The following is a 24,458-nucleotide window of genomic DNA, read 5'->3' as shown; positions in this document are numbered from 1 at the left end:
AGAATGAGACTCATTTCAAATGTAATCTTTGCGTGTAGTGAAAAGGCATTGTCATTGAGTGTAACGTTACAGACCCTTATCTTTCAAAAACATATACCTACTATATTCTCAAGTCAGAGAACATTCTAGAAGAAATAACAGAAAAAAAACTGCAGTAGGCTTATGTAATAACACAGTCAAGACCAAAATAAACATTTTATTTATATTTATTAAGTCTGGCAACCCATTCCTGTTTCAAGTCATTGTAGTTCTGCAATGTTTTACTTGTAAATATACAGCATTTTTTAATAACACGTTCTAGAAATGTGAAAGTCATCCTTTCATAAGTGCATGAATCATTATTATAATGTAATGTGACAGAAGAAAAGAGGGACACCTTGTCAGTTGAACAACTGAAAGTATTCAACTCAAAATGTGTGAGTAGAAACTGGAATGCTCATGTTCCTATCTTTTCATACTGTAACACTCATTTTCATACTGTAACATTCATTTTCATATTGTGTAATACTGTAAAGTTAATTTTCATATTGTTTCATACTGCAAGGTTCATTTTCATATCGTTTCAGACTGCAAGGCTCATTTTCATACTGCAAGGTTCATTTTCATATTGTAAGTCTCATTTTCATATTGTTTCATACTGTAAAGTATTTTTTTAATATTGTTTCATGTGGAAGTGGAAAGGGGTAGAGAGACTAGGGAGTCAAGTCTGGGAAGACCTCTTCTTGACAGATGTTGGAGAAAGTATATTGAGGTGGAGAGAGAGAGAGTAAGTCTTTCGATCTCAGTAAGTCTTCATGAAGTTAGAGAGAGAAAAGGGGCTTTGGCTTTGACTGGTGTTGGTTGGCAGGCGGTGGTACAGCACATGATCCAGGTACTGAAGAATTAACGGGTCAGTATTCAAAATAAGCTTCTCAATAGTAAGAGCGCTGATCTAGGACCAGTTTTGCCCTTAAGATCATAGTGAATAAGATAATATGGACAGGTGGAGGACCTGATCATAGATCAGCACTTTCTACTCAGACTCTGTGAATACCGACGGCCCTGATGGTTTTGGGGACAGGATGTTGTGTCAAGTAATGGAACTGGATGGGGAACAGAGGGCCCTGTCCAGAAACAACCCCTAGACCCTAGTAGTAGCTCCACCCTGCCCGATAATAGGCTAGTAGTAATGCCTCCCTGTCCTATGAAAGGCTAGTCGTAGCGCCAACCTGCTACACAATAGGCTAGTAGCACCCTTAGCGGCATTGGCTGAAAGCGGATGTCTGGTTTTCAGGGATAAAGTATTTTCAACCTAACTTCCATTTCCCCTGAAAAACGGAAGTGAGGACTCCGCTCAGGCATCTTTCCACATTAGGTTAGGCTAGTAGTAGCTACAATCTGCCCTATGACAGGCTAGTTGTAATTCTGCCATATTGTTTATACACATCCAATCCTTTCAGATGTACCTGTGCCTAGGTGGTAGGAACTAGAGGTTGTTTTGAATGGGGCCGAGGAGTAATGAAGGCTTAGCTATGTGGGCATGGTGTCCTGGTTCTCCTGGCTGTCCTGGTTCTCCTGGGAAGGTCCCTCTGGGCCGTTGGGGCTCTCCTGTTGCACTGGGCTGGGCATCAGTCTGTGGTAGAGGTCCCGTACGGTGCCCAGGGTCTCTGCCATGTCCTCTGGGTAGCGTGTCTGCAGCTCCTCATTGGCAACATAGTGGCTGTCATGGAACTCTGAGAAGTAGCGTCCCACCTCCGGGTGAGCGATCTCCAGAGGGGCAGAATGGGGCTCTAGATTTTCTAGGAGACGAGAGAAAAAGAGGCATAAAGATACTAAGTATAGTATCATTTAACAGGAAATCTCAAACTGAGCCGAGGCAAGTTACTGTACAAGATAGCTGCATATTCTGTGTACATTTGAAAGTATATAGGCCTACACCTTAGCAGCACCTTACTCATCCAGCATGTATAACTCTTCAATAAGCATTTCAAGTATTACATTTGTCATGTTTCTTCTCAGAATGCCTCCTTAACGAACTACCACTGCCCTGACATTGAGAATGACATACTGTACATGTCACTGAAAGATAATGTCTCTGGTATAGATGTACCCTGGGCAGCGTATCGGCAGGTGCCGTCCTGCACTAAGACGTTGTAAAAGGGCTGGTTAGCCCCGCTGGACAGCTGGTGGACCCTCATGGTGGTAATCCACTCCTGGCTCATGGTGCACTTGGGGTCCCAGCCATAGATTGCACAGTTATAGCCAGACCTGGAGAGAAGGGGGACAGTCACACAGTGTCACACATGGGGAAAGGGCACACTACAGGTTTATAAATCACAATGATTATAATAAAAAGCATTATTCCATAAATAGCTATTCTGACATTCAACAGAGTACAGTAGTTTTACATTGACAGTGTTAATCAACAGCAGAGGATGGCAGCTTTACCCAGATAGAGGGTGGTGGAGGACAAACAGCTGATTCAGGGATGGATGGAAGGACAAACAGATGGAAAGATTGAGGGATTGATAGACAGGAAGGATTAATAGACGGAATGGATAAACAGACATGCAGACGGACTGTTTGCTCGGACAGGGAAGCAGGCAGGCAGACAGGCTGCTCGGACAGACTGACTGCTCAGACCCACCTCTTGTGTTTCATGATGAGGCCTACACTGTACTGCAGCTCTAGGTGTTCGGGGGCGCTGCGTCTCTTCACCTCTGGATCTACAGGGTGTTTCTTGTGCTGGATGTGTTCCAGGGTGTGTTGTACCAGATAACCCACTGCCCCGTGTTGGGACGGGTCCAACGCCTGGATGTGCTGCAGGATGTCGAGGACCTGGAAGAGGCAGGAGAGGGGTCAGACACCAGTCATTATCAGTTGGGGAAAGCTTGTCCTCTGCTCTGGACTGTAGTAAGCAGGTAGAGGCAGGTTAACGGTTAGAGCATTGGGCCAGTAACTAAAAGGCTGCTGGTTCGAAAACCTGAGCAGACGAGGCGAAAAAAATAATCTGCCTATGTGCCCTTGAGTAAGGCACCCTTATTTGCTCCAGGGGTGCCGTGTAAAACAACACATTTCACTGGACATATCTGGTGTATGTGACAATACAACTTTAAAAAAAAGAAAGGCAGACCAATTTTTGTTGTTTTTTTACAAAAAATCTGCAGTATCAAAGCCAGGGTAAAGCCATTCGGTCCAATTACATGTACACTACATGGGCAAAAGTATGTGGACACCTGCTCGTCAAACATCTCATTCCAAAATCACGGTCATTAATATAGAGTTGGTCCTCCCTTTGCTACTATAACAGCCTCCACTCTTCTGGGAAGGCTTTCCACTCGATGTTGAAAGAAGGTGTTCGATGGGGTTGAGCCAAGTTTTCCCACACTGAACATTTCTGTATGGACCTCGCTTTGTGCATGGGGCATTATCATGCTGAAACAGGAAAGGGCTTTCCCCAAACTGTTGCCACAAAGTTGGAAGCACAGAATCATCTAGAATGTCTTTGTATGCTGTAGCATTAAGATTTCCCTTCACTGGAATTAAGGGTCCCGAACCATGAAAAACAGCCCAGACCATTATTCCTTCTCCAGCAAACTTTACAGTTGGCATTATGCAATTGGGCAGGTAGCGTTCTCTTGGCATCCGCCAAATCTAGATTCCTCTGTCGGACTGCAAGATGGTGAAGAGTGATTCATCACTACAGAGAACACGTGTTGAGCTTTACACCACTCAAGCCGACACTTGGCATTGTGCATGGGGATCTTAGGCATGTGTGCGGCTGCTCGGCCATGGAAACCCATTTCATCAAGCTCCCGACGAGCAGTTGCAACCGACGACAGACTAATTTTACACCATGCGCGCTTCAGCATTCGGCGGTACAGTTCTATGAGCTTGTGTGGCCTAAAACTTTGCGGCTTAGCCGTTGTTGCTCCTAGACGTTTCCACTTCACAATAACAGCACTTACAGTCGACCAGGGCAGCTCTAGCAGTGCAGATATTTAACGAACTGACTTGTTGGACAGGTGGCGTCCGATGAAGTTGCAATGTTGAAAGTCACCGAGCTCTTCAGTAAGGCCATTCTACTGCCATTGTTTGTCTATGAAGATTGCATGGCGGTGTACTCGATTTTATACGCCGGTCAGCAACGGGTATATGAAATAGCCGAATCCACTAATATGAAGGGGTGTCCCACCTACTTTTTGGCCATGTAGTGTATTTGGGTTTCGTGGGGCTCAGTTGGTAGAGCATGGCGCTTGCAACGCCAGGGTTGTGGGTTCGATTCCCATGGGGGATTCGCTCTGGATAAGAGCGTCTGCTAAATTACCAAGATGTAAATGTAGATATGCCGTGTTGAAATATCATGCTAACCTTCTCAGGCCAGATGCCCAGGTGGAAGTAGAGTCTGGCCTGTAGTAGAAGGTATTGAACGTTGTCTGGGTTGATGGTGAGGTAGAGATCCAGAGAGTCTCTCAGCAGCTGGTAGGATTTTTCATTGCCCTCCCTGCATGACATAGCACAGTGATACACAGTGTTGTTTCATACCACAACAGCGACAGTTGAGTGTAGGAATTTATTTTTGACCAACTCTAACATTACCTCAAGGATGAGATCCTGAGGACAACATAGAAAAATCAAGAAAAAAGAAACATTTGGATTGATTCAATTCCATGATGTACGGTTGGAGATTTTCTGATGTCAGAAAAGCATAAATTATATATTAGTCAGAAGAAAAAAAAACATTCCTATGTTCATAAGTCTTACCCTCGTTTGCCGATGTTCAGCAGATTTCCCACCATCCTTAACAGCACTTCTGTTGTACTGATGGCATTGTAGTAGTCTGCAGTCACCTGATGACCAATGAGGTACTCGCACTCCTTAGCCGTCAGCTGCTTGCCTTTACCGAAGGCGTCAATGTACACAAAATCATAGATGTCCCCACTCCTGAATGAGACATGAGGTTTTATCAATACAAGTACAAACATGTTACTTTGACGCGGTTTCTGGCATGCAATGCAGACAATGCTACATCGGGTAAATTGAAAACAAGCATTTTTGTGAGCGCAATACTGAATTTCACCCAATCATGAACTAGTTGAAAACTAAACGTTAAACTATCCCATCAAGATCAATTAATTTTATGATTGTCTCTATGCACAACTATGCCAGTGGATGGAAAAACGTATAGTCCTTGATCACTAAAGAAGCATTTGCCTTCCATTCACTTCCTCTCACACTTTGGCCCCTTACCCTCTTTGTTGCTGGCACCAGCGAAGCAGGAAGTGATTGGGGAAGTTGACAGGCTCCAGTTGAACCCCCAGTTTCCTGGCCAGCGTCATGTAAAGGACAGAGAGGCTGATGGGAATGCCTGTCCGGCGGAGCAACACCTACGTAGGGAGGAGACATGGGAGTATGAGAGCCACATAATGTCTGTCATGTTTCTTAGTTGATTGATATAGCATTATAAAAGGTCCTATATAGACTTTCACTATTTGAATAATCAAGTCCAGGGCCCATTTTCACAAGGTCTCAGAGTAACAGTGCTGATCTTGGATCAGGTCCCCCTGTCCAACTACTGTTATTCATCATGATTGAAAAGACACACTGATCAGAACTAAAACTCTGACACGATTTGCAAATACTGGCCAAGGAAAACATCATCATCCATGTCCTCTATAACCTCTCTGAGCTACTGTACCTGGTGTATGAGTTGAGAGGGTTGTAGTAGCTCATACCTAGAGTATATAGGAGTTGAGAGGGTTGTAGTAGGTCATGGCTGGTGTATGTAGGAGTTGAGAGGGTTGTAGTAGCTCATACCTAGTGTATATAGGAGTTGAGAGGGGTGTAGTAGGTCATGGCTGGTGTATGTAGGAGTTGAGAGGGTTGTAGTAGCTCATACCTGGTGTATGTAGGAGTTGAAGGTTGTAGTAGCTCATACCTGGTGTATGTAGGAGTTGAGAGGGTTGTAGGAGCTCATACCTGGTGTATGTAGGAGTTCAGAGGGTTGTAGTAGCTCATACCTGGTGTATATAGGAGTTGAGAGGGTTGTAGTAGTCACACTCGTTGCCCTTGTACTGAAGCTGCTCGTATAAAACAGCATTGAGGGTAACGACCACCTGTCTCTGGAGATCAAAGTCATCTACAGCAAAACAATCGCCTAGAACCAGACACAATCAGAAAACAGGATCACATTGTAAAGTACATCAGTGAAGAAAAGGGCTGAGAATTAAACAAAATTATACTTACACTCAAGACCTACAGATGAAGTCGGAAGTTTACATACACTTGCTGTAGTCATTAAAACTTGTTTCTCAACCACTCCACAAATGTCTTGTTTACAAACTATAGATTTGGCAAGTTGGTGCATGACACAAGTAATTTTTCCAACAAATGTTTACAGACAGATTATTTTACTTATCAATCACTGTATCACAATTCCAGTGAGTCAGAGGTTTACGTACACTAAGTTGACTGTGCCTTTAAACAGCTCGGAAAATTCCAGAAAGTTGTGTCATGGCTTTAGAAGCTTCTGATGTATTTCAAGGCCTACCTTCAAACTCAGTGCTTCTTTGCTTGACATCATATTAAAATCAAAAGAAATTAGCCAAGACCTCAGAAAAATTGTAGACCTCCACAAATCTGGTCCATCCTTGGGAGCAATTTCCAAACGCCTGAAGGTACCATGTTCATCTGTACAAACAATAGTACGCTAGTATAAACACCATGGAACCACGCAGCCATCATACCGCTCAGGAAGGAGACTCGTTCTGTCTCCTAGAGATTAACGTACTTTGGTGCGAAAAGTGCAAATCAATCCCAGACCAACAGCAAAGGACCTTGTGAAGATGCTGGAGGAAACGGGTACAAAAGTATCAATATCAACAGTAAAACGAATCCTATGTCATCATACTCTGAAAGGCCGCTAGCAAGGAAGAAGCGACTGCTTCAAACGGCCATAAAAAAGCCAGACTTCAGTTTGCAACTGCACATGGTGACAAAGATCGTACTTTTTTGAGAAATGTCCTCTGGTCTGATGAAACAAAAATTGAACTGTTTGGCCATAATGACCATCATTATGTTTGGAGGAAAAAGGGGGAGGCTTGCAAGCCGAAGAACATCATCCCAACCGTGAAGCACAGGGGTGGCAGCATCATGTAGTGGGGGTGCTTTGCTGCAGGAGGGACTGGTGCAATTCACAAAATAGATGGCAGGAAAATTATGTGGATATATTGAAGCAACATCTCAAGACATCAGTCAGGAAGTTAAAGCTGGGTTGCAAATGGGTCTTCCAAATGGACAATGACCCCAAGCATACTTCCAAAGTTGTGGCAAAATGGCTTAAGGACAACAAAGTCAAGGTATTGGAGTGGCCATCCCAAAGCCCTAACCTCAATCCTATAGAAAATGAGGCATACTAACCTGACTCAGTTACACCAGCTCTGTCAGGAGGAATGGGCCAAAATTCATCCAATTTATTGTGGGAAGCTTGTGGAAGGCTACCCGAAATGTTTGACCCATGTTAAACAATTTAAAGGCAATGCTGCCAAATACTAATTGAGAGTATGTAAACTTCTGACCCACTGGGAATGTGATGAAAGAAATAAAAGCTGAAATAAATCATTCTCGCTACTATTATTCTGACATTGCACATTCTTAATATAAAGTGGTGATCCTAACTGACCTAAAACAGGGAATTTTTACTAGGATTAAATGTCAGGAATTGTGAAAAACTGAGTTTAAATGTATTTGGCTAAGGTGTATGTAAACTTCCGAATTCAACTGTACCTGGTTAGATATTTTAAAGGGCGAGTTAACTCTAAAATCAAGTTTGGCATTTTCAGAACAAAAATGGATCGTATGTCAACATGAACGTGCATGGACTCAAAACGAAAGACTAATTATTCTGCTTCAAATCCACATGAAGACTACTTTTCCACATGAAGACTACTTTTCCACATGAAGACTATGTTTTTTTGCTTTGGTATAAGCTCTTTGTATTCATTCCTAAGAGACACTGAGAGAACATGTGTTTCTCTCCAACTCCTCAGTCCAGACCAACCTTGTGTGACCCTCAGGCTTGGATGAGAGGGGTTCTTTATCCGCAGCATCTTCTTGATCTTGTCAGTGATCTCCTCCAGCTGGGAGGATATACCGTCCAATGACACATCTGCCAGGGGGTTACAATACTGGTCTACCAGCAGAGCTCCTACAACAGGAGAGGAGACAATCAGAGACTGTAAAAAGCTGGTTATACACATTCTTTCTTATGGCCTTAACACTTTCACTCTATTTATGTTATTTTCAAAAACCACAATGCACAGACATTGTTTTTTTCCCTAAACACCTCATTATTTCCAACATTATGCCCAAGATGCCCAACATTATTCACAAGAAGACAATGCTTACCAAGCCGTTTCTCTGAGTTTGTTAACACTAGTCACTAGGATAAGAGTGTATTGTGCAGTGCAGTGTGCAGTGCAGTGTATGGCTAAGCCCACACCACATGTATGTTATTATGTCCATATTATTCAGCGTTACTTTGTTTGAGTGGTGTAAAGTACTTAAGTAAAAATACTTTCAAGTACTACTTAAGTCTTTATTTTTGGTATCTGTACTTTACATTACTATTTTTTATTTTTGGAAGAGTTTTACTTCACTACATTAGAAAATAATGCACTTTTTACTCCAAACATTTTCCCTGACACCCAAAAGTACTCGTTACATTTTGAATGCTTTGCAGGGCAGGAAAATGGGCCAATTCACGCACTTATCAAGAGAACATCCCTGGTCATCCCTACCGCCTCTGATCTGAGGACTCACTAAACACACATGCTTCATTTGTAAACTGTGTTGAGTGTGCCCCTGGCAGGCCGTAAATATTTTTTTTAATAAAAAATGGTGCATTGTGGATTACTTAAAATAAGGAATTTTAAATGATTTATACTTTTACTTTTGATACTTAAGTACATTTTATCAATTACATTTACTTTTCATACTTAAGTATATTTAAAACAAAATTTTAGACTTTTACTCAAGTAGTTTTACTGGGAGACTTTCACTGGAGTCATTTTCTATTAACGTATCTTTACGTTTACTCAAGTATGACAACTGGGTACTTCTTCCACCACTGCCTTGTTTACACTGCAAGTCATGAAAGTGTATTATCAACCTAAGCGCAATGTAGTGTATGGCTAGGCCCATTCCACGTCCATGACTCACCCTCTAGGGCTGACTGCTGCTCTGCAGGCTGCTCCAGAAACATCTTTAAACTCCTCAGGATGTTCTTCTGGCGCAGGAAATAAAGGATTTTCTTTGCATAGTACTTCAGTGTCAGGCTTTTCCTATGGGAGGCAGAGAGAGTGTGAAGAGAGATAGGAGAAAGAGTGAGCGAGGGAGAGAGCGCAAAAGAGGGATGGAGCAAGGGAGGTGAAAATGAGAGAGAAAGATAGATTGGTGAGAGAGTGATGAGAAAGAAGGCAAGAGAGGAGGGAGAAAAACAGATTTTCATTGTCCATTGTTACAACGCTCCAGGGAGGATTAACACCGAATTAATGGCCAAAGATAGTTGTTCGTGCTGGACTGGAGTGTGGACATGGTTCTTACCTCCTGTCGGAGTTGAGTATGGAGAGCAGCTCGTCTTCACAGAAGTGCTCTGGGGCGCCGAGGGACTCGATCTCAGCAAAGCTGTCCCCCAGCACCTGGCCAACGCAAGGCTGCGTTACAGATCTCTGGGTTAGTGCTAAAGAGGCCAGCCCAACTCACACACACTCAAATACGGACACCACTACACGCACATGCACGCAGCGCAGGGAACACACGCTTGCATGTACTCAACACACACACACACAATGCACTTATACACCATCAGGCCAGCCCAGTCAAACATTGAGCGTGGTGGGGTTAGGATGGCCAATAAATACAGTATCTTTCATGCTCATTTTTTACAATGTTAGTAACACCTCTTTCCGTCTCCACAAAGTACACAGAGCAAAAATATAAAATGCAATTCTAGGCCTGCCCAGTCATGTGAAATCCATAGATTATGGCCTAATGAATATATAAAATGTACTGATTTCCTTATATGAACTGTAAATCAGTAAAAGATTTGAAATTGTTGCATTTATATTTTTGTTCAGTATAGCTAGGCTGAATCAGAATGACAATAACAATGGCAGCTTACTACTAAAGATATCACTTACAACTTCTGTGAAGAATCTCTGGGAGATGGATACAACTGTTCGTCGTATTTGTAGACCAACAGTGTGCCGCGTTCTGTATTCTTTCAGCCAATCACAGCACTCGTTCTGGCGGTAATGCTTCTGCAATCTTGGCCATCTGGGGAGTGTAGGAAAAGGGACTGCAGTCAGAAAGTTAAGGCAGACAGTTAGCCATATAAAGTATTGACTTGAGGTGTGTGACAGTCTGACACATGATCACTCACAATAAAACAATCCAAAAGCATCCAATGTCTGCAATCTGCATTAGGCTTCAATTTAGTGCTGAACGATTAACCAACATTTATTTGTTTTGGTTATTAAACAACTAATTGACCAACGTCGGTTCAATTACTTCAATTCTGTTTTTTTATTTCACCTTTATTTAACCAGGTAGGCTAGTTGAGAACAAGTTCTCATTTACAACTGCGACCTGGCCAAGATAAAGCATAGCAGTGTGAACAGAGAGCAACACATTTCTCTAGAGAGAAATCAAATCATTCACAAAATAAATCAAATCAAGAACCATGTGGGATGCAGGGATTAAAGGAGTTGTAGTTTTCATTAAGCAAATATTCAACCTAGTTCAGATCAGAAACGTAGTAATTAACAACAATGGTCATAATCCCTTGCAGCAGTTTTTTTTTGAGGTTCAGACAGATCAGAGAGGAAGAGGCAAAGCGAAAGGTTTTACTCTCGCCAAAATCAGTCCAAAAACAAGCCCAATGCGTTTCTATGGGTTTATTTTGGACCTAAGTTTGTCACCTGCCTTCCCACCTTTGGGACAACGACTCCCATTGTTAGGGCGGAGACTTGAGCATCTCGTCATTAGATAGATCTCTGGAAGAACACACCTGTACATCTGCTACGTTACGTTAGATACACACAGACCACCTGAGAAAGGAATGTACACAACAACGACAAGAGGGCCAGAGACAATGTGAAAGTATGCCTTATCTATTTTGATGAACTCGTAAAGTGATTGTCGGACAGCTCTGCAGCACACTTTGGAAGGCTAGCTATACTGAACAAAAATATAAAAAAGGCAACATGTAAAGTGTTTCAAAGTGTCCCAGACATTTTCCATATGCACAAAAAGCTTATTTCTCTCACATTTTGTGCACAAATGTGTTTACATCCCTGTTAGTGAGCATTTTTCCTTTGCCAAGATATTCCATCCACCTGACAGGTGTGGCATATCAAGAAGCTGATTAAACAGCATGATCATTACACAGGTCCACCTTGTGCTGGGGACAATAAACAGCCACTCTAAAATGAGCAGTTGTGTCACACAACACAATGCCAAAGATGACACAAGTTGAGGGAGAGTGCAATTGGCATGCCGACTGCCAGAATGTCCACCAGAGCTGTTGCCAGAGAATTGAATGTTAATTTATCATAAGCCCCTTCCAACATCGTTTTATAGAAGTTGGCTATAAGTCCAACTGACTTCATGTGTAACCACGCCAGCCCAGGACCTCCACATCCGGATTCTTCACCTGCAGGATCGTCTGAGACCAGCCGCCTGGACAGCTGATGAAACTAAGGAGTATTGTCTGTAATAAAGCCCTTTTGTGGGGGAAAAAAACTAATTCTGATTGGCTGGGCCTGGCTCCCAAGTGGGTGGGTATATGCCCTCCCAGGGCCACCCAGGGTCACACCCCTGCCCAGTTATGTAAAATTCATAGATTAGGGCCTAATGTATTTATTTAAATTGAGTGATTTCCTTATATGAACTGTAACTCAGTAAAATCTTTGAAATTGCTGCATGTTGCCTTTACATTTTAGTTCAGTATAGCTAGGCTAAGTCAGAATGACAACCACGGTAGCTAACTACTAAAGACATCACAACTTCCTTGCATGTTACATTTATATTTTTGTTCAGTATAAATAGGATGACTAAAGACAGTACAGTATGGGGATGACAATGTTAGATGGCCTGGCTGACCGCTACTGCCTGAGCAGATGAGATGGTGACTTTTAAGGAATGAAAAATAAGAACGTAATCAAATAAAAACTAAGTAATATACACAACTGAAATAATACATAGTAATTTCCTATGTTTCTATTGATGTCTACCCAATGTGGACCTGATCAGAGACAATGGGATATTTTCTGTTTAGGCTGTGGAATTGCCATTAAAAAGCTCAGAAAAACATTTTAAAGTCATCGTTTCATAATGCATTTCATGTTTAAAAATAATAATAATCGAAACTGACCTCAAAAGGCACTACCTAAATTGCAAATGATATAAGTAGCTTGCTGATAGTTGGTGGTCTTCAAAGAATACCAATATATTCTGAACCACTACGTTACTGCATGGGACTCAGAGAAAAACAAAGCCTTGCCATGTCAAGCCAACTGATTTTTACAACAACTCACGTTACACAAGACCTGCAGTCCAATCACTGTATTTCCCACCATTCAAGGTCACACAATTTCAATAGCTGTCCTCAGCGGCACAAGACAATAATTGTGAAATTGTTATTTTGACTGAGACATTTTATTAGTATAGCTGCCTAGCTAAACTGGCTATAGTACCTACTGCTTTGTGTGATGTCAAATGTGGTGCATCAGCAGAAAGTCAACGGCCGTTAGACAGCTCCCTTTGCTTACTCGCTATAACGGATCTGTTCTGACTGTACTGAAATAGATCTAATATTTTACAGAGGCAACTGCGATTTAGATGCCAATTAGCGTTAGAGAGTCAAAGCTCTAGTTAGCAAGATAGCTAACAAGATGATAATAATGTCAGTTCACCTGAGTTTGTACTGGTGTCCCCAGACCTTCCCCCTGCCGTGGCAAACGTCGTGTAGCCGCTTGCAGCTACAGGACACGTTGCAAATGTCGACATGTTTGAGGACAGGAAAGCATAAGATGTACTCAAGTAATTCGGCTGGCAGGTCTGTAAATTGTTTCTGTTCTATCTCGGAAACGAACCCGTTCAAGCTGGAGCACCCATCTCCTGCTCCAGACGTCGCCATCTTTACTGTTTACTCCGATTACCTCAATCCACAAGTCCGCCCCTTTCTGGCGCAGGGGGCCGAACTTCGAGATCACACAGAACTGTCAATAGCGTCTCAAAACCGTCCGGAGGGGCACATTTGGAACATTGTTATTTAAAAAATAAAAATTAAATCGTTTTATGGAATCAATTCACTGTTGTTAGTCACAACAAGACAAGTGTATGCTGCATACAGTAGTGATATATCAACACGCCATGGTTAATATGTTAGGATGTCAACAAATGTAATTTCAATTGTACATACACAAAGTATATCTGACGAAATTATGAAAGACAAGCATTATCAATTTGAATTCGGTAAAGTAAGTGCGGAAATGATTGTTGTCTATCAACAATGACAAGCCACCGGGATCTGACAACTTGGATGGGAAATTACTGAGGTTTATAGCGGACAATATTGGCACTCCTATATGCCACATATTAAATGTAAGCCTACTAGAAAGTGTGTTCCCTCAGACCTGGAGAGTCTGGAGAAGAGTCAAGAGTCATTCCGCTACTTAAGAATAGTAAAGCCCCCTTTACTGGCTCAAATCGCCGACCAATCAGCCTTTTACCGACCCTTAGTAAACTTTTGGAAAAAATGGTGTTTGACCAGATACAATGCTATTTTACAATAAACAAATTGACAACAGACTTTCAGCACGTTTATAGTGAAGGACATTCAACAAGCACCGCACTTATTATGACTGATGATTGGCTGAGAGAAATTGATCATAGTCTGCTGCTGGAAAAACGTATGTGTTATGGCTTTACACCCCTGCTATATCGTGGATAAAGAGTTACCGGTCTACAGTGGCGATTTTAGCATGCACATCTTGGTGGGGCAAAAAAAGAGAAAGTATAATGCATGCCAGCAAAGCCACTACACTATACAATACAACACAACACATCAACCACTATAACCGTATCAAACGGTGCTCACAAACGGCCTACAGAAAGCTGTCCCAACAGCAGTCCAAGCACCTTACCACCGCTACACCTGGCTGTCAGCAGAGCCTTGTCTGGCAGCGAAATTGTTTATTCAGCCTAATTTACTGCCTTTTAAATATATATAGCTGATATGTCTGACTTGCTTAAACAAATGTGGTTTCTAATAACAATTGAGATGTACAAACTATGGCATAGGGGAACGATAAGAGGATAAGATGCAATTTCGATTAAGACATTAATGAGCGTGCTAGGACGGCCATAGTCTATATAACTATTTGTTTAGCACTTTTCAAATGTACAGTGACAGTATTCAGAACATGGGGCATTCTTAGTGTTCTCCCTGTACACCAAGTCAGAACCATAGGATAAATAAATGGGGCATATAAGCAGACAATGAAAGCTCTTACAATATTCAATTATTACATTTCTCTAAAACAGGTTATAGGCTGCAGGTGCATCATCAAGTCAGAACAGTAGGTGAAATTAAGAGGGGTAAATAAACCAAATTATTAGGGCGAGGTACATGGGCTACTAACAGCTTACTACACAACATACACTTAGTATTACTTTCTTAGCTACAGTATACATATATCTATCTCCCTGGTATATTACATAATTTATGCAGCAGCATACAATACATTTTTGGACCCCCCTTGTTGTGCGGTGCTCACTTGAACAGGAAGGTGGCATGGTGGTCCTTCATGGGCAAATATTGTCATCAAAGTCTGGCATTCTCTGGATTTATGGTGATTTCAAAATAACTGAGATTTCAGAAAAAAGCTAAATCGAATCATGATGATGTCATTGATCTTCAGGTCGTAGCTCTAGAAAGATGCCGGATTTACAATTCTGAGTTGGATGACCGTTCAAATCATATTTTTCCAATTGGAGCTTGTTTATTCCCGACTTCCCAGTTGTCTTGAACTCACTGAAGTCAAGTTAGCAGATGTTTTGGGCACAGTACAAATCATGCTTCATTGACAGCATGGCCAATGTTGAATGTTTATCATTTTAAATTTGGAAAAGAGCCCCTTAATCCCAGATTTGGGACCACACAGCCACTCCACTGAATAGCAGGCTAGTGATAGCTTTGCAATGCTTGCAGTTAGCCATTGTCACTGATTCCTTCCAAACCACTCACTGTTGAATTTGCGATTTCCAACTTGTTATGTAATGCTCATGTGCAGTGGCCGATGAGCACCGATACCCTTTATCTATAATTTCTCTTCAGTATTTCTATTCATATGACAAGGATTAAAAATAATTTGCCAGTAGATTGTCGACTTGATTCATGATGATGACTGCTAGCTACTTTTGAAAGTATGATGTTGACATGATCAGTCCAAAGCTACTGTACATGTAATGTGATTTAATGTCATTTTATCTGTGGCCAATGACCTTTGAGCCTTCTTGGAGGGGCACTTCCAATGTAACTCTATGGCAGCACCAAAGGGGCTAGAATAGCTCTACCCTTAGACTTGGCGGTGACGTAGTGTCCCCAGGAGTGGCATTACATTTATCCCAGCAGCATACAATCCTGCATACCACTGCTGGCTTGCTTCTGAAGCTAAGCAGGGTTGGTCCTGGTCAGTTCCTGGATGGGAGACCAGATGCTGCTGGAAGTGGTGTTGGAGGGCCAGTAGGAGGCACTCTTTCCTCTGGTCTAAAAAAAATATCCCAATGCCACAGGGCAGTGATTGGCCCTGTGATTGACACTGCCCTGTGTAGGGTGCTGTCTTTCGGATGGGACGATAAACGGGTGTCCTGACTCTCTGAGGTCATTAAAGATCCCATGCCACTTATCATAAGAGTAGGGGTGTTAACCCCAGTGTCCTGGCTAAATTCCCAATCTAGCCCTCAAACCATCACGGTCACCTAATTATCCCCAGTTTACAATTGGCTCATTCATCCCCTCCTCTCCCCTGTAACTATTCCCCAGGTCGTTGCTGCAAATGAGAATGTGTTCTCAGTCAACTTACCTGTTAAAATAACAGATAAATAAAATAAATAATTACACTGAGCCAATCACAGCACAACGCTCTGTATTTTCTGCTGGCTTGCCCCACCACCACCACAGAAAGCACTGAACTAGGCTGCCTTACTCAAGAAAGCAAAAAAGAGACCATTTTTTAACATTGTTTGCAAACTGGTATGTGACAAGTATTATGCCAAAATAACATGCAAAACAGACAAGCCCCCCCAAAAAAACAATAAGATTTGATTTATTTAGCTAAAAATGTGGGTCAGAGCCCCACCTGCCCTGAATGGAGGGTTGCCACTACCTGTCTAACAGAACACAGAGGGTGTTCTTTAATGGAAGCCTCTCCAACATAATCCAGGTAGAACCAGGAATTCCCCAGAGTAGCTGTCTAGGCCCTTTACTTTTTTCAATATTTTCTAATGACATGCCACTGACTTTGAATAAAGCCAGAGTGTCTATGGATGCGGAGGACTCAACACTTTACATCTCAGCTACTACAGCGACTGAAATGACTGTAACAATTAACAAAGAGCTGCAGTTAGTTTCAAAATGGGTGGCAAGGAATAAGTTAGTCCTAAATATTTAAAAAACTAAAAGCACTGTATTTGGGACAAATCATTCACTAAACCCTAAACCAACTAAATATTGCAATGAATAATGTGGAAATTTAGCTAATTGAAGTGACTAACCCTGAATTGTAAACTGTCATGATCAAAACATATTGATACAACAGTAGCTAAGATATAGAGAAGCCTGTCCTTAATAAAGCGCTAGTCTGCATAAAGCACTATCAACAAGGCAGGTCCTACAGGCCCTAGGTTTGTCACACATGGACTACTGTTCAGTCATGTGGTCAGGTGCCACAAAGAGGGACTTAGGAAAGTTGCAATTGGCTCAGAACAGGGCAGCACGGCTGGCCCTTGGATGTACACAGAGACCTAACATTAATAATATGCATGTCAATCTCTCCTGGCTCAAAGTGGAGAGATTGACTTCTTCACTACTTGTATTTGTGAGAGGTATTGACATGTTAAATGCACAGAGCTGTCTGTTTGAACTACTGACACACAGCTCGGACACCCATGCATACCCCACGAGACATGCCACCAGAGGTCTCTTCACAGCCCCCAAGTCCAAAACAGACTATAGGAGGCGCACAGTACTACATAGAGCCATGACAACATGGAACTCTATTCCACATCAAGTAACTGATGCAAGCAATCGATTCAGATAATAAAAATAATAAAAATACAGGCACAGACACATGCATACACACCCACAATAGATATGTGGTAGTAGAGTAGTGGCCTGAGGTCATATACTTAATATGCGTGCTTAATGTGTTCTGAAGTCTGTTGTGAATACAATGTTTTTTAAATTGTGTAAACTGCTTTAATTTTGCTGGACCCCAGGAAGAGTAGCTTCTGCCTTGGCAGGAACTAATTGGGATCCATAATAAACCCCAGGAAGAGTAGCTTCTGCCTTGGCAGGAACTAATTGGGATTCATAATAAATACAAATACACACACACTGTTAATTTGCTGGCTGACACCTTTTTTTGTCTGTACAGTATACTGTACGTATTCACAGTATTTCACAGTTGTCTTCTTCCATTTTGTTCTTTCTATTTTAGTCAACTAGCTTTAGCTTCTTTAGGGGAAAGTGTTGCTTTGATGGGCAATGTATCCATGACTACTTATCAAGTCATCTGGAAAAAAAGACCCAGTTGTGATTTTTGCTCTAATAAAACTATGAGCAACTTCCCTTCAGACAGGATGAATGTTGATCCTGTTACACCTAGAGATGAGGATCTCTGATGTAGAGCTGACTGACACGTGGCTCTACAATTGTGCAGTAACAGGTGTATGGGGTGTAAGGATAATGAAGTTGAATTTGACCATCATAGGTAGCCCTATCCTCTGATCATCCTTATCCATTCCTGGTTGAATACTTATCCTCTGACCAGCCTTATCCATTCCTGGCTGAATACTTATCTTCTGATCATCCTTATCTATTCCTGGCTGAATACTTATCGTCTGATCAATCCTTATCCATTCCTGGCTGAATACTGAATACTTATCCTCTGCTCAATCCTTGTCCATTCATTATCCATTCCTGGCTGAATACTTATCCTCCATTCCTGGCTGAATACTTATCCTCTGATAAATCCTTATCCATTCCTCACTGAATACTTATTGCCAAATACTGCAGCATTATGTTCAATCATGTTCTCTTATTTTACCAGATAAATCACATTATAAATAAACAAATTACAGAATATACTGGTAACAATTTTTGTCTAGGACCATAGTTAATGCACGTGCTATACTATATGTACATCTTCATTTAATGTGTTGACCAACAGGTGTTGATGCTGGTCCTCATAGGAGGTCTGTAATTTACTTACTCTCATCACTTGCCACAGTTCCTGAGTGCCGCAGCGGTCTAAGGCACTGCATCTCAGTGATAGAGACGTCACTACAGAACCTGGTTAAATCCCGAGCTGTATCACAACCGGACGTGATGGGGAGTCCCATAGGGCGGCGCACAATTGACCCAGCATCGTCCGGGGTAGGTCATAATTTAAAAATAATAATTTGTTCTTAACTGACTTGCCTAGTTAAATAAAGTTTAAATAAAAATAAACAAATCACCAGGTGTATATGTCAGGTAACATAGTGCTCCTCTTCTGATACCTCAACAATAACATGTCACACAACAGATATACCACACCACACCCTACATTCTCTACACATTTGTGATCATCACTTATATCTACACTTCATCATTCAATCCATCAAACTAGTATAACAGTGATGATTGTCTCTTTCTGATTGAATGGGTCTAATATTGACAGATTGGGTGATGGTGGGTTGTTACTATTAGTATACTGTGAATGTTGTATGTTCTGCTGCACTTGTATTCATTCAGGGATATTTATGTCTCTCTGAGTTTTCAGAGACAAGCATCGGTGGCCCAGGAGTCTGCAATTCAAAGGAGAGACAGGAAGAGGAAGTCAACTCAGAGAACGTTCTTAATTCACGAGAGAGCAGGACAGGATTAATGCATGATGGGATAAACAGTGTCATGTACCCACAGCTTGCTTTTGCTTCTATTAACTAATTTATTCAGCATAATCAATGGCTTAACATCCAGTATTTGCAGATATAAATAAAATGTAGATTGATATGAATGTAAATGTCAGGTTGATCTTCACTGCTTGTGATATAGATAAGGGCCCACTGTGTACTGAACAATACACTTTGTGCTATTGTCAATAACTTTGCTTACACTTAACGTACTAACAATACAAACATTTTACTTAGCTACTGACCGAACCTATGACTCTCTCGTTTAGCCAATATCACTTAGGGCCTACTGAAGGCTAGTCAAAATACCAGTATAAACATCACACAAGCATAGTTCAAAATCACCTCATTTACACAAGGCAAAGTGGTAGTGACATGAGTAGACAGCAACGACAGTCCTATGTACAGACCACTGTATAAGATAGAGCTTCTTCAAGCTGTATCTCATAGCTCACAATAGCCTTACATGTACTGTGTGAGTAGGCTCTGGATGTTTGCAGCAGTCATCAACCACCACAAGGGGTGATAACCAGTGGTTATTTAAAGGGTAGTCTTGGACATGAAAACGTATGCTACAGCTTCCTCAGCTGTACGTAACATTTAAATGTCAGAGGGAGGTGTGTGGTGGGGTATGAAGTATAACATGACCTGATGGACCTCACTCTTTCCTTACTCTTATCTGCTCTGATCATGAAGAGTCTGACGCGCTGAACATCTGGACACACACACACACACACACACACACACACACACACACACACACACACACACACACACACACACACACACACACGCACACACACACTGTGGCTGTACAGCATTTCACAGTTGTCTTCTTCCAATGTTTCTTATTTTTTTAGAGTCAGTTAAATAAATCAGCTTCCTTGGGGGAAACAACTACTCTGGAAAAAGGACAGTGTTATTATTGTGGAGAGGCAGGTGTTGGCACTGGTCCTCAGAAGAGGGATTTGCTTTCTTGGCCCTTTCGTCTACTACCACTTCCTCAAGTGCATATGTCAGGTATGAGAAACCTTAAAAAAATATGTACTAAGGCATCCATTCTATTTTATCGATCCGATAATGAGAGGATGACAGTGGAGAAAGAGAGAGAGAGGTTGTGTCAAAGGCGGTCTGACAGGGGCATATTTGGCAACGATCGTTTGATTGTATGTTCTGCTGTGCTTTTAGTCATTGGTAGATTATGTCTTCAGAGACCAGCGCCAGGTCAGGAGACTGCAACCAGATAGGATTCAGACTTAGAGGAATAAATCATCATATCTTTGCTGCAACTCAAAGGAGAGACAGGAAGAGAAAGGTCAGAGAGTCCTTCATTCCCTGAGAGCAGACAGGCTTGACGAATGATTGGGAGAAACATTGTCAAGTACACAAACATTTTGAATACTAATTTATTCAGTATATTGAACAGCATAACATTGCAGAGAGAAAAGCTTTTTTTAAAACCAGATTAATCTCCACTTCATGTAAATTTGCGTCCTCTGTTTAGGTTTACAATCAACAATTACCAGTAAGTGCGATTGTCTTTACCATTGTGCTTATGTAAAGGACCCCACACTGCTTGCTCAGCGAGTACTACTTTCTCCCAATTCGGCACACACCTGGCATGAACTCGGTACCACCGTGGGGATACTTCAGGCTGAGGAGTAAGTTTTACACATCCCAATGTGCTATATTTACACTTAACCTACTAGCAATGAAAATGTTTTGCAAACTGACTGAAGAGAACCGATGACTCTATAATTACCAATATAGGGTCTACTGTTGGCTACTAAAAATACCAGTATGATCAATGTCATTCCCATCTGTTGTATCACCAGAAGATGTCGCTGTATGCTAAAGTTACAACCAAAGAAGAATAATGCCACTTTGAATCACCTACACGAGTAAAATTACATTTAAATTTACTTTACTGGTTTTCTGTGCAGTTTGTTCTTCAGCAGCTTCAGACAAAATATCCACAGGAAACTATTGTTTACCCAACCTTTTAGAAAGCCGGTAGTTATATCATTCTGTTTGGCACCTAGGTAAAGATTTTTATATTTGATGTTTGGTACTCTCTCGTCAATAGCTTTCTAACCAATTCAAATAAATAAAATAAAAAAGACAAAAAGTGTGGATTGTTCCGGAAATCCTCCCCTGATTCAGAATATACAATTTTCATGGCATGCTTGGTTCAATACAGTATATCTACCTGCTCTCTAAAAAGTTGGGTAAACAGCTTGAGCAGCTGAAGGACAAACCCCACAAACAGACATGGAGTTCAATGCCCCTTCTTATGTTTCGCTCTCAACAGGTTCCCCCTATCTCCCTCTCTCTCCTTGAGCAGAGCACTTAACCCTAACTGCTTCTGCTCTGAATAAGAGCGTCTGCTAAATAACAAAACTATAAAATGTACCACAAGATGGCAGTGAGTATCTATGAATGTCCTCCTGGAGAAGTGTGACTCAAACTTCACAGGAATCGCTCACAGTGTAGCCAAAATCAGCAAGGACTTCCTTTCTTATTTATCAGCTCAGATGCATGGGAAACAACGGCTTGCAGATAGATGTCCCACCTCTAAGTTGTTCTTTCAGGTCACTTACAGTACAGCTGACAGACCCAGCAAAAGGGGGTCATGAAAACAGTGATCCTATCATACAATATAAATCAAAGTGGAAATGATAGGCTTTAGGATAATACCTGTTCAGATGTATAGTATTGAATAGGCCTTATATTACTTTTAGTCCTCTATGCCTTTCAGGCCCTGTAATGCAATTGACTCCCATAGAAGCCAGCTTAAGGCAATGAACATTGCCTAGAGCCCTTGGCTATGCAAAGAACGCATCATAATAATAACTTGGAAAGGACATCAGTACAGGGCAAGCAGCCTGGACCAAGGTTGGAATGTAAATGAGTAATAACACAGATTTGCAGAATGGAAATTGCAGGTTTGGGCTGACTGCTGTCTGTACCGGGATGATAATTGTATAAATTATATGCTTGGTAAACAGTAATTATTGAGTGTTTGGCCATTTGAGGTGCAGAGTCTTAGAAGTGCATTACTTTTCAATATTTACCTTGTGCATAGAGTTGTATGGTTTGTTTAACTTTGCAAACAGTGTTTTTTGAGGAAAGAGAACATCGTTTCAAGGAGTCTGTGAAGGCAGAAATCACATGGAAAAAGTGGTAAGGTCCAAAAAGTCAAATTCATTTCATGTGTTTAAGAGGTTTCATGATGCTTGTATCTACACCAATGTAGATTGTTTTATACATCAGTTGGCGTCTTTATACATCAGTTGGTCCTAAATTTACCATGAAAGTTTACCCTTGTAGCTGCGTGGGCTAACATAATCAAATTGTTTGCCTTTTGGTAAGTTGAGCCAATGGTTGAGCCAATAGCATGTGGAGCAAATTGAAGTGTTTTCTTCCCAGGCATAAGGCAAGGAAGGCATTATCACTGGGATATTTGATTTATTTAACCTTTATTTAACCAGGTAGGCTAGTTGAGAACAAGTTCTCATTTACAATTGCGACCTGGCCAAGATAAAGCAAAGCAGTTCGACACATACAACAACACAGAGTTCCACATGGAGTAAACAAACATACAGTCAATAATACAGTAGAAAAATAATTCTATATACGATGTGAGCAAATGAGGTGAGATAAGGGAGGTAAAGGCAAAAAAAGGCCATGGTGGCAAAGTAAATACAATATAGCAAGTAAAACACTGGAATGGTAGATTTGCAATGGGAGAATGTGCAAAGTAGAAATAACAATAATGGGGTGCAAAGGAGCAAATGAAATAAATAAATAAATACAGTAGGGGAAGAGGGCTAAATTATAGATGGGCTATGTACGGGTGCAGTAATCTGTGAGCTGCTCTGACAGTTGGTGCTTAAAGCTAGTGAGGGAGATAAGTGTTTCCAGTTTCAGAAATTTTTGTAGTTCGTTCCAGTCATTGGCAGCAGAGAACTGGAAGGAGAGGCGGCCAAAGGAAGAATTGGTTTTGGGGGTGACCAGAGAGATATACCTGCTGGAGCGCGTGCTACAGGTGGTTGCTACTATGGTGACCAGCGAGCTGAAAGGGCACTGTGATAGACTGCATCCAATTTATTGAGTAGGGTGTTGGAGGCTATTTTGTAAATGACATCGCCGAAGTCGAGGATTGGTAGGATGGTCAGTTTTACGAGGGTATGTTTGGCAGCATGAGTGAAGGATGCTTTGATGCGAAATAGGAAGCCAATTCTAGATTTAACTTTGGATTGGAGATGTTTGATGTGAGTCTGGAAGGAGAGTTTACAGTCTAACCAGACACCTAGGTATTTGTATTTGTCCACATATTCTAAGTCTGAGGTAACAACAGGGCCTGGTCTATGATTAAAAAAATACAAAGTGTTTGTCAGGTGTTAAGTCTGTTTTAAAAGATGTTTAAAATTATTAAAAGACAAAAAGTGATTATGATTGTGTTGATTTGTGTTTGGGAAATAAATATAGACATGGTTTTATATCATATTTAATTCAGTAGAGAAATTTGTAGGCAGTTAAACTTAGGCTACCCTGTCCCATGGCTCAACTTACCCCGTAAATTATGCTAAAAAAACACTTTTTTCAGGCAAACTATGTTTTTAAAGCTGTAATGTTTACATTGATCCTGATTATTTCCAGGGATACTAAACATTCTGTTAAAAAGAATACTATATTTCCCTTGACGAAGCACATTTTTTTCCCAACTTACCCTTCTCTCCCCTACTGTTAAAATGGAGCACGTTGATTATAGCTTTATATTATAGCTCTATACCAGCTGATGTCAGAGAAACTCCCCAAAAATTGTCAGACTCCAGCCACTCTATTCACAGACTGTTCTCTCTGCTACCGCACGGCAAGCAGTACCTAGGTGTCTGGAGCGCTTAGTCTAGGACCAAAAGGCTCCTGAACAGCTTCTACCCCCAAGCCATAAGACTGCTGAACAGTTAATGAAATGGCCACCCAGACGATTTGCATTGACCCCCTTTTTTAAATGTTTTGCACTGACCTTATTGCACACATTTATAGTGACTCCACACACACACAGACAGACAGACAGACAGACAGACAGACAGACAGACAGACAGACAGACAGACAGACAGACAGACAGACAGACAGACAGACAGACAGACAGACAGACAGACAGACAGACACACACACACACACACACACAAACCTGCTGAAGTAAAGGGGCTTTATGCATTTTAACCACGCTACT

General features: G+C 41.4%; 1 protein-coding gene across 4 annotated transcripts; it reads right to left on the bottom strand.

Moving 5' to 3' along the window:
* Positions 1-190: 190 nt before the first annotated feature.
* LOC110536376 (F-box only protein 21) lies at positions 191-13,220 on the bottom strand. Of its 4 annotated transcripts, none has more exons than XM_021622129.3 (13): positions 12,954-13,214; positions 10,179-10,314; positions 9,583-9,692; positions 9,199-9,320; positions 8,039-8,185; positions 6,000-6,136; positions 5,230-5,366; positions 4,744-4,923; positions 4,579-4,593; positions 4,351-4,483; positions 2,627-2,817; positions 2,090-2,247; positions 191-1,778 (listed from the first exon to the last, which is right to left on the bottom strand). In XM_021622129.3, exons 1-13 carry the CDS (start codon positions 13,175-13,177, stop codon positions 1,510-1,512), a joined length of 1,959 nt encoding a protein of 652 aa, XP_021477804.1. In that variant the 5' UTR covers positions 13,178-13,214; the 3' UTR covers positions 191-1,509. The 4 variants fall into 4 exon arrangements, with proteins under 4 accessions (XP_021477804.1, XP_021477806.1, XP_021477805.1 ...); XM_021622131.3 differs by having other exon boundaries at positions 9,583-9,677; positions 12,954-13,212; XM_021622130.3 differs by lacking the exon at positions 4,579-4,593 and having other exon boundaries at positions 12,954-13,220.
* Between the last annotated feature and the right edge of the window lie 11,238 nt (positions 13,221-24,458).

This window comes from Oncorhynchus mykiss, chromosome 11, assembly GCF_057628025.1.
Source record: "Oncorhynchus mykiss isolate SJ-2025 chromosome 11, ASM5762802v1, whole genome shotgun sequence".
Lineage (NCBI taxonomy): Eukaryota > Metazoa > Chordata > Actinopteri > Salmoniformes > Salmonidae > Oncorhynchus > Oncorhynchus mykiss.
Note: the sequence above shows the minus strand (reverse complement) of the source record. Positions and strands in the feature narration are given on the sequence as shown.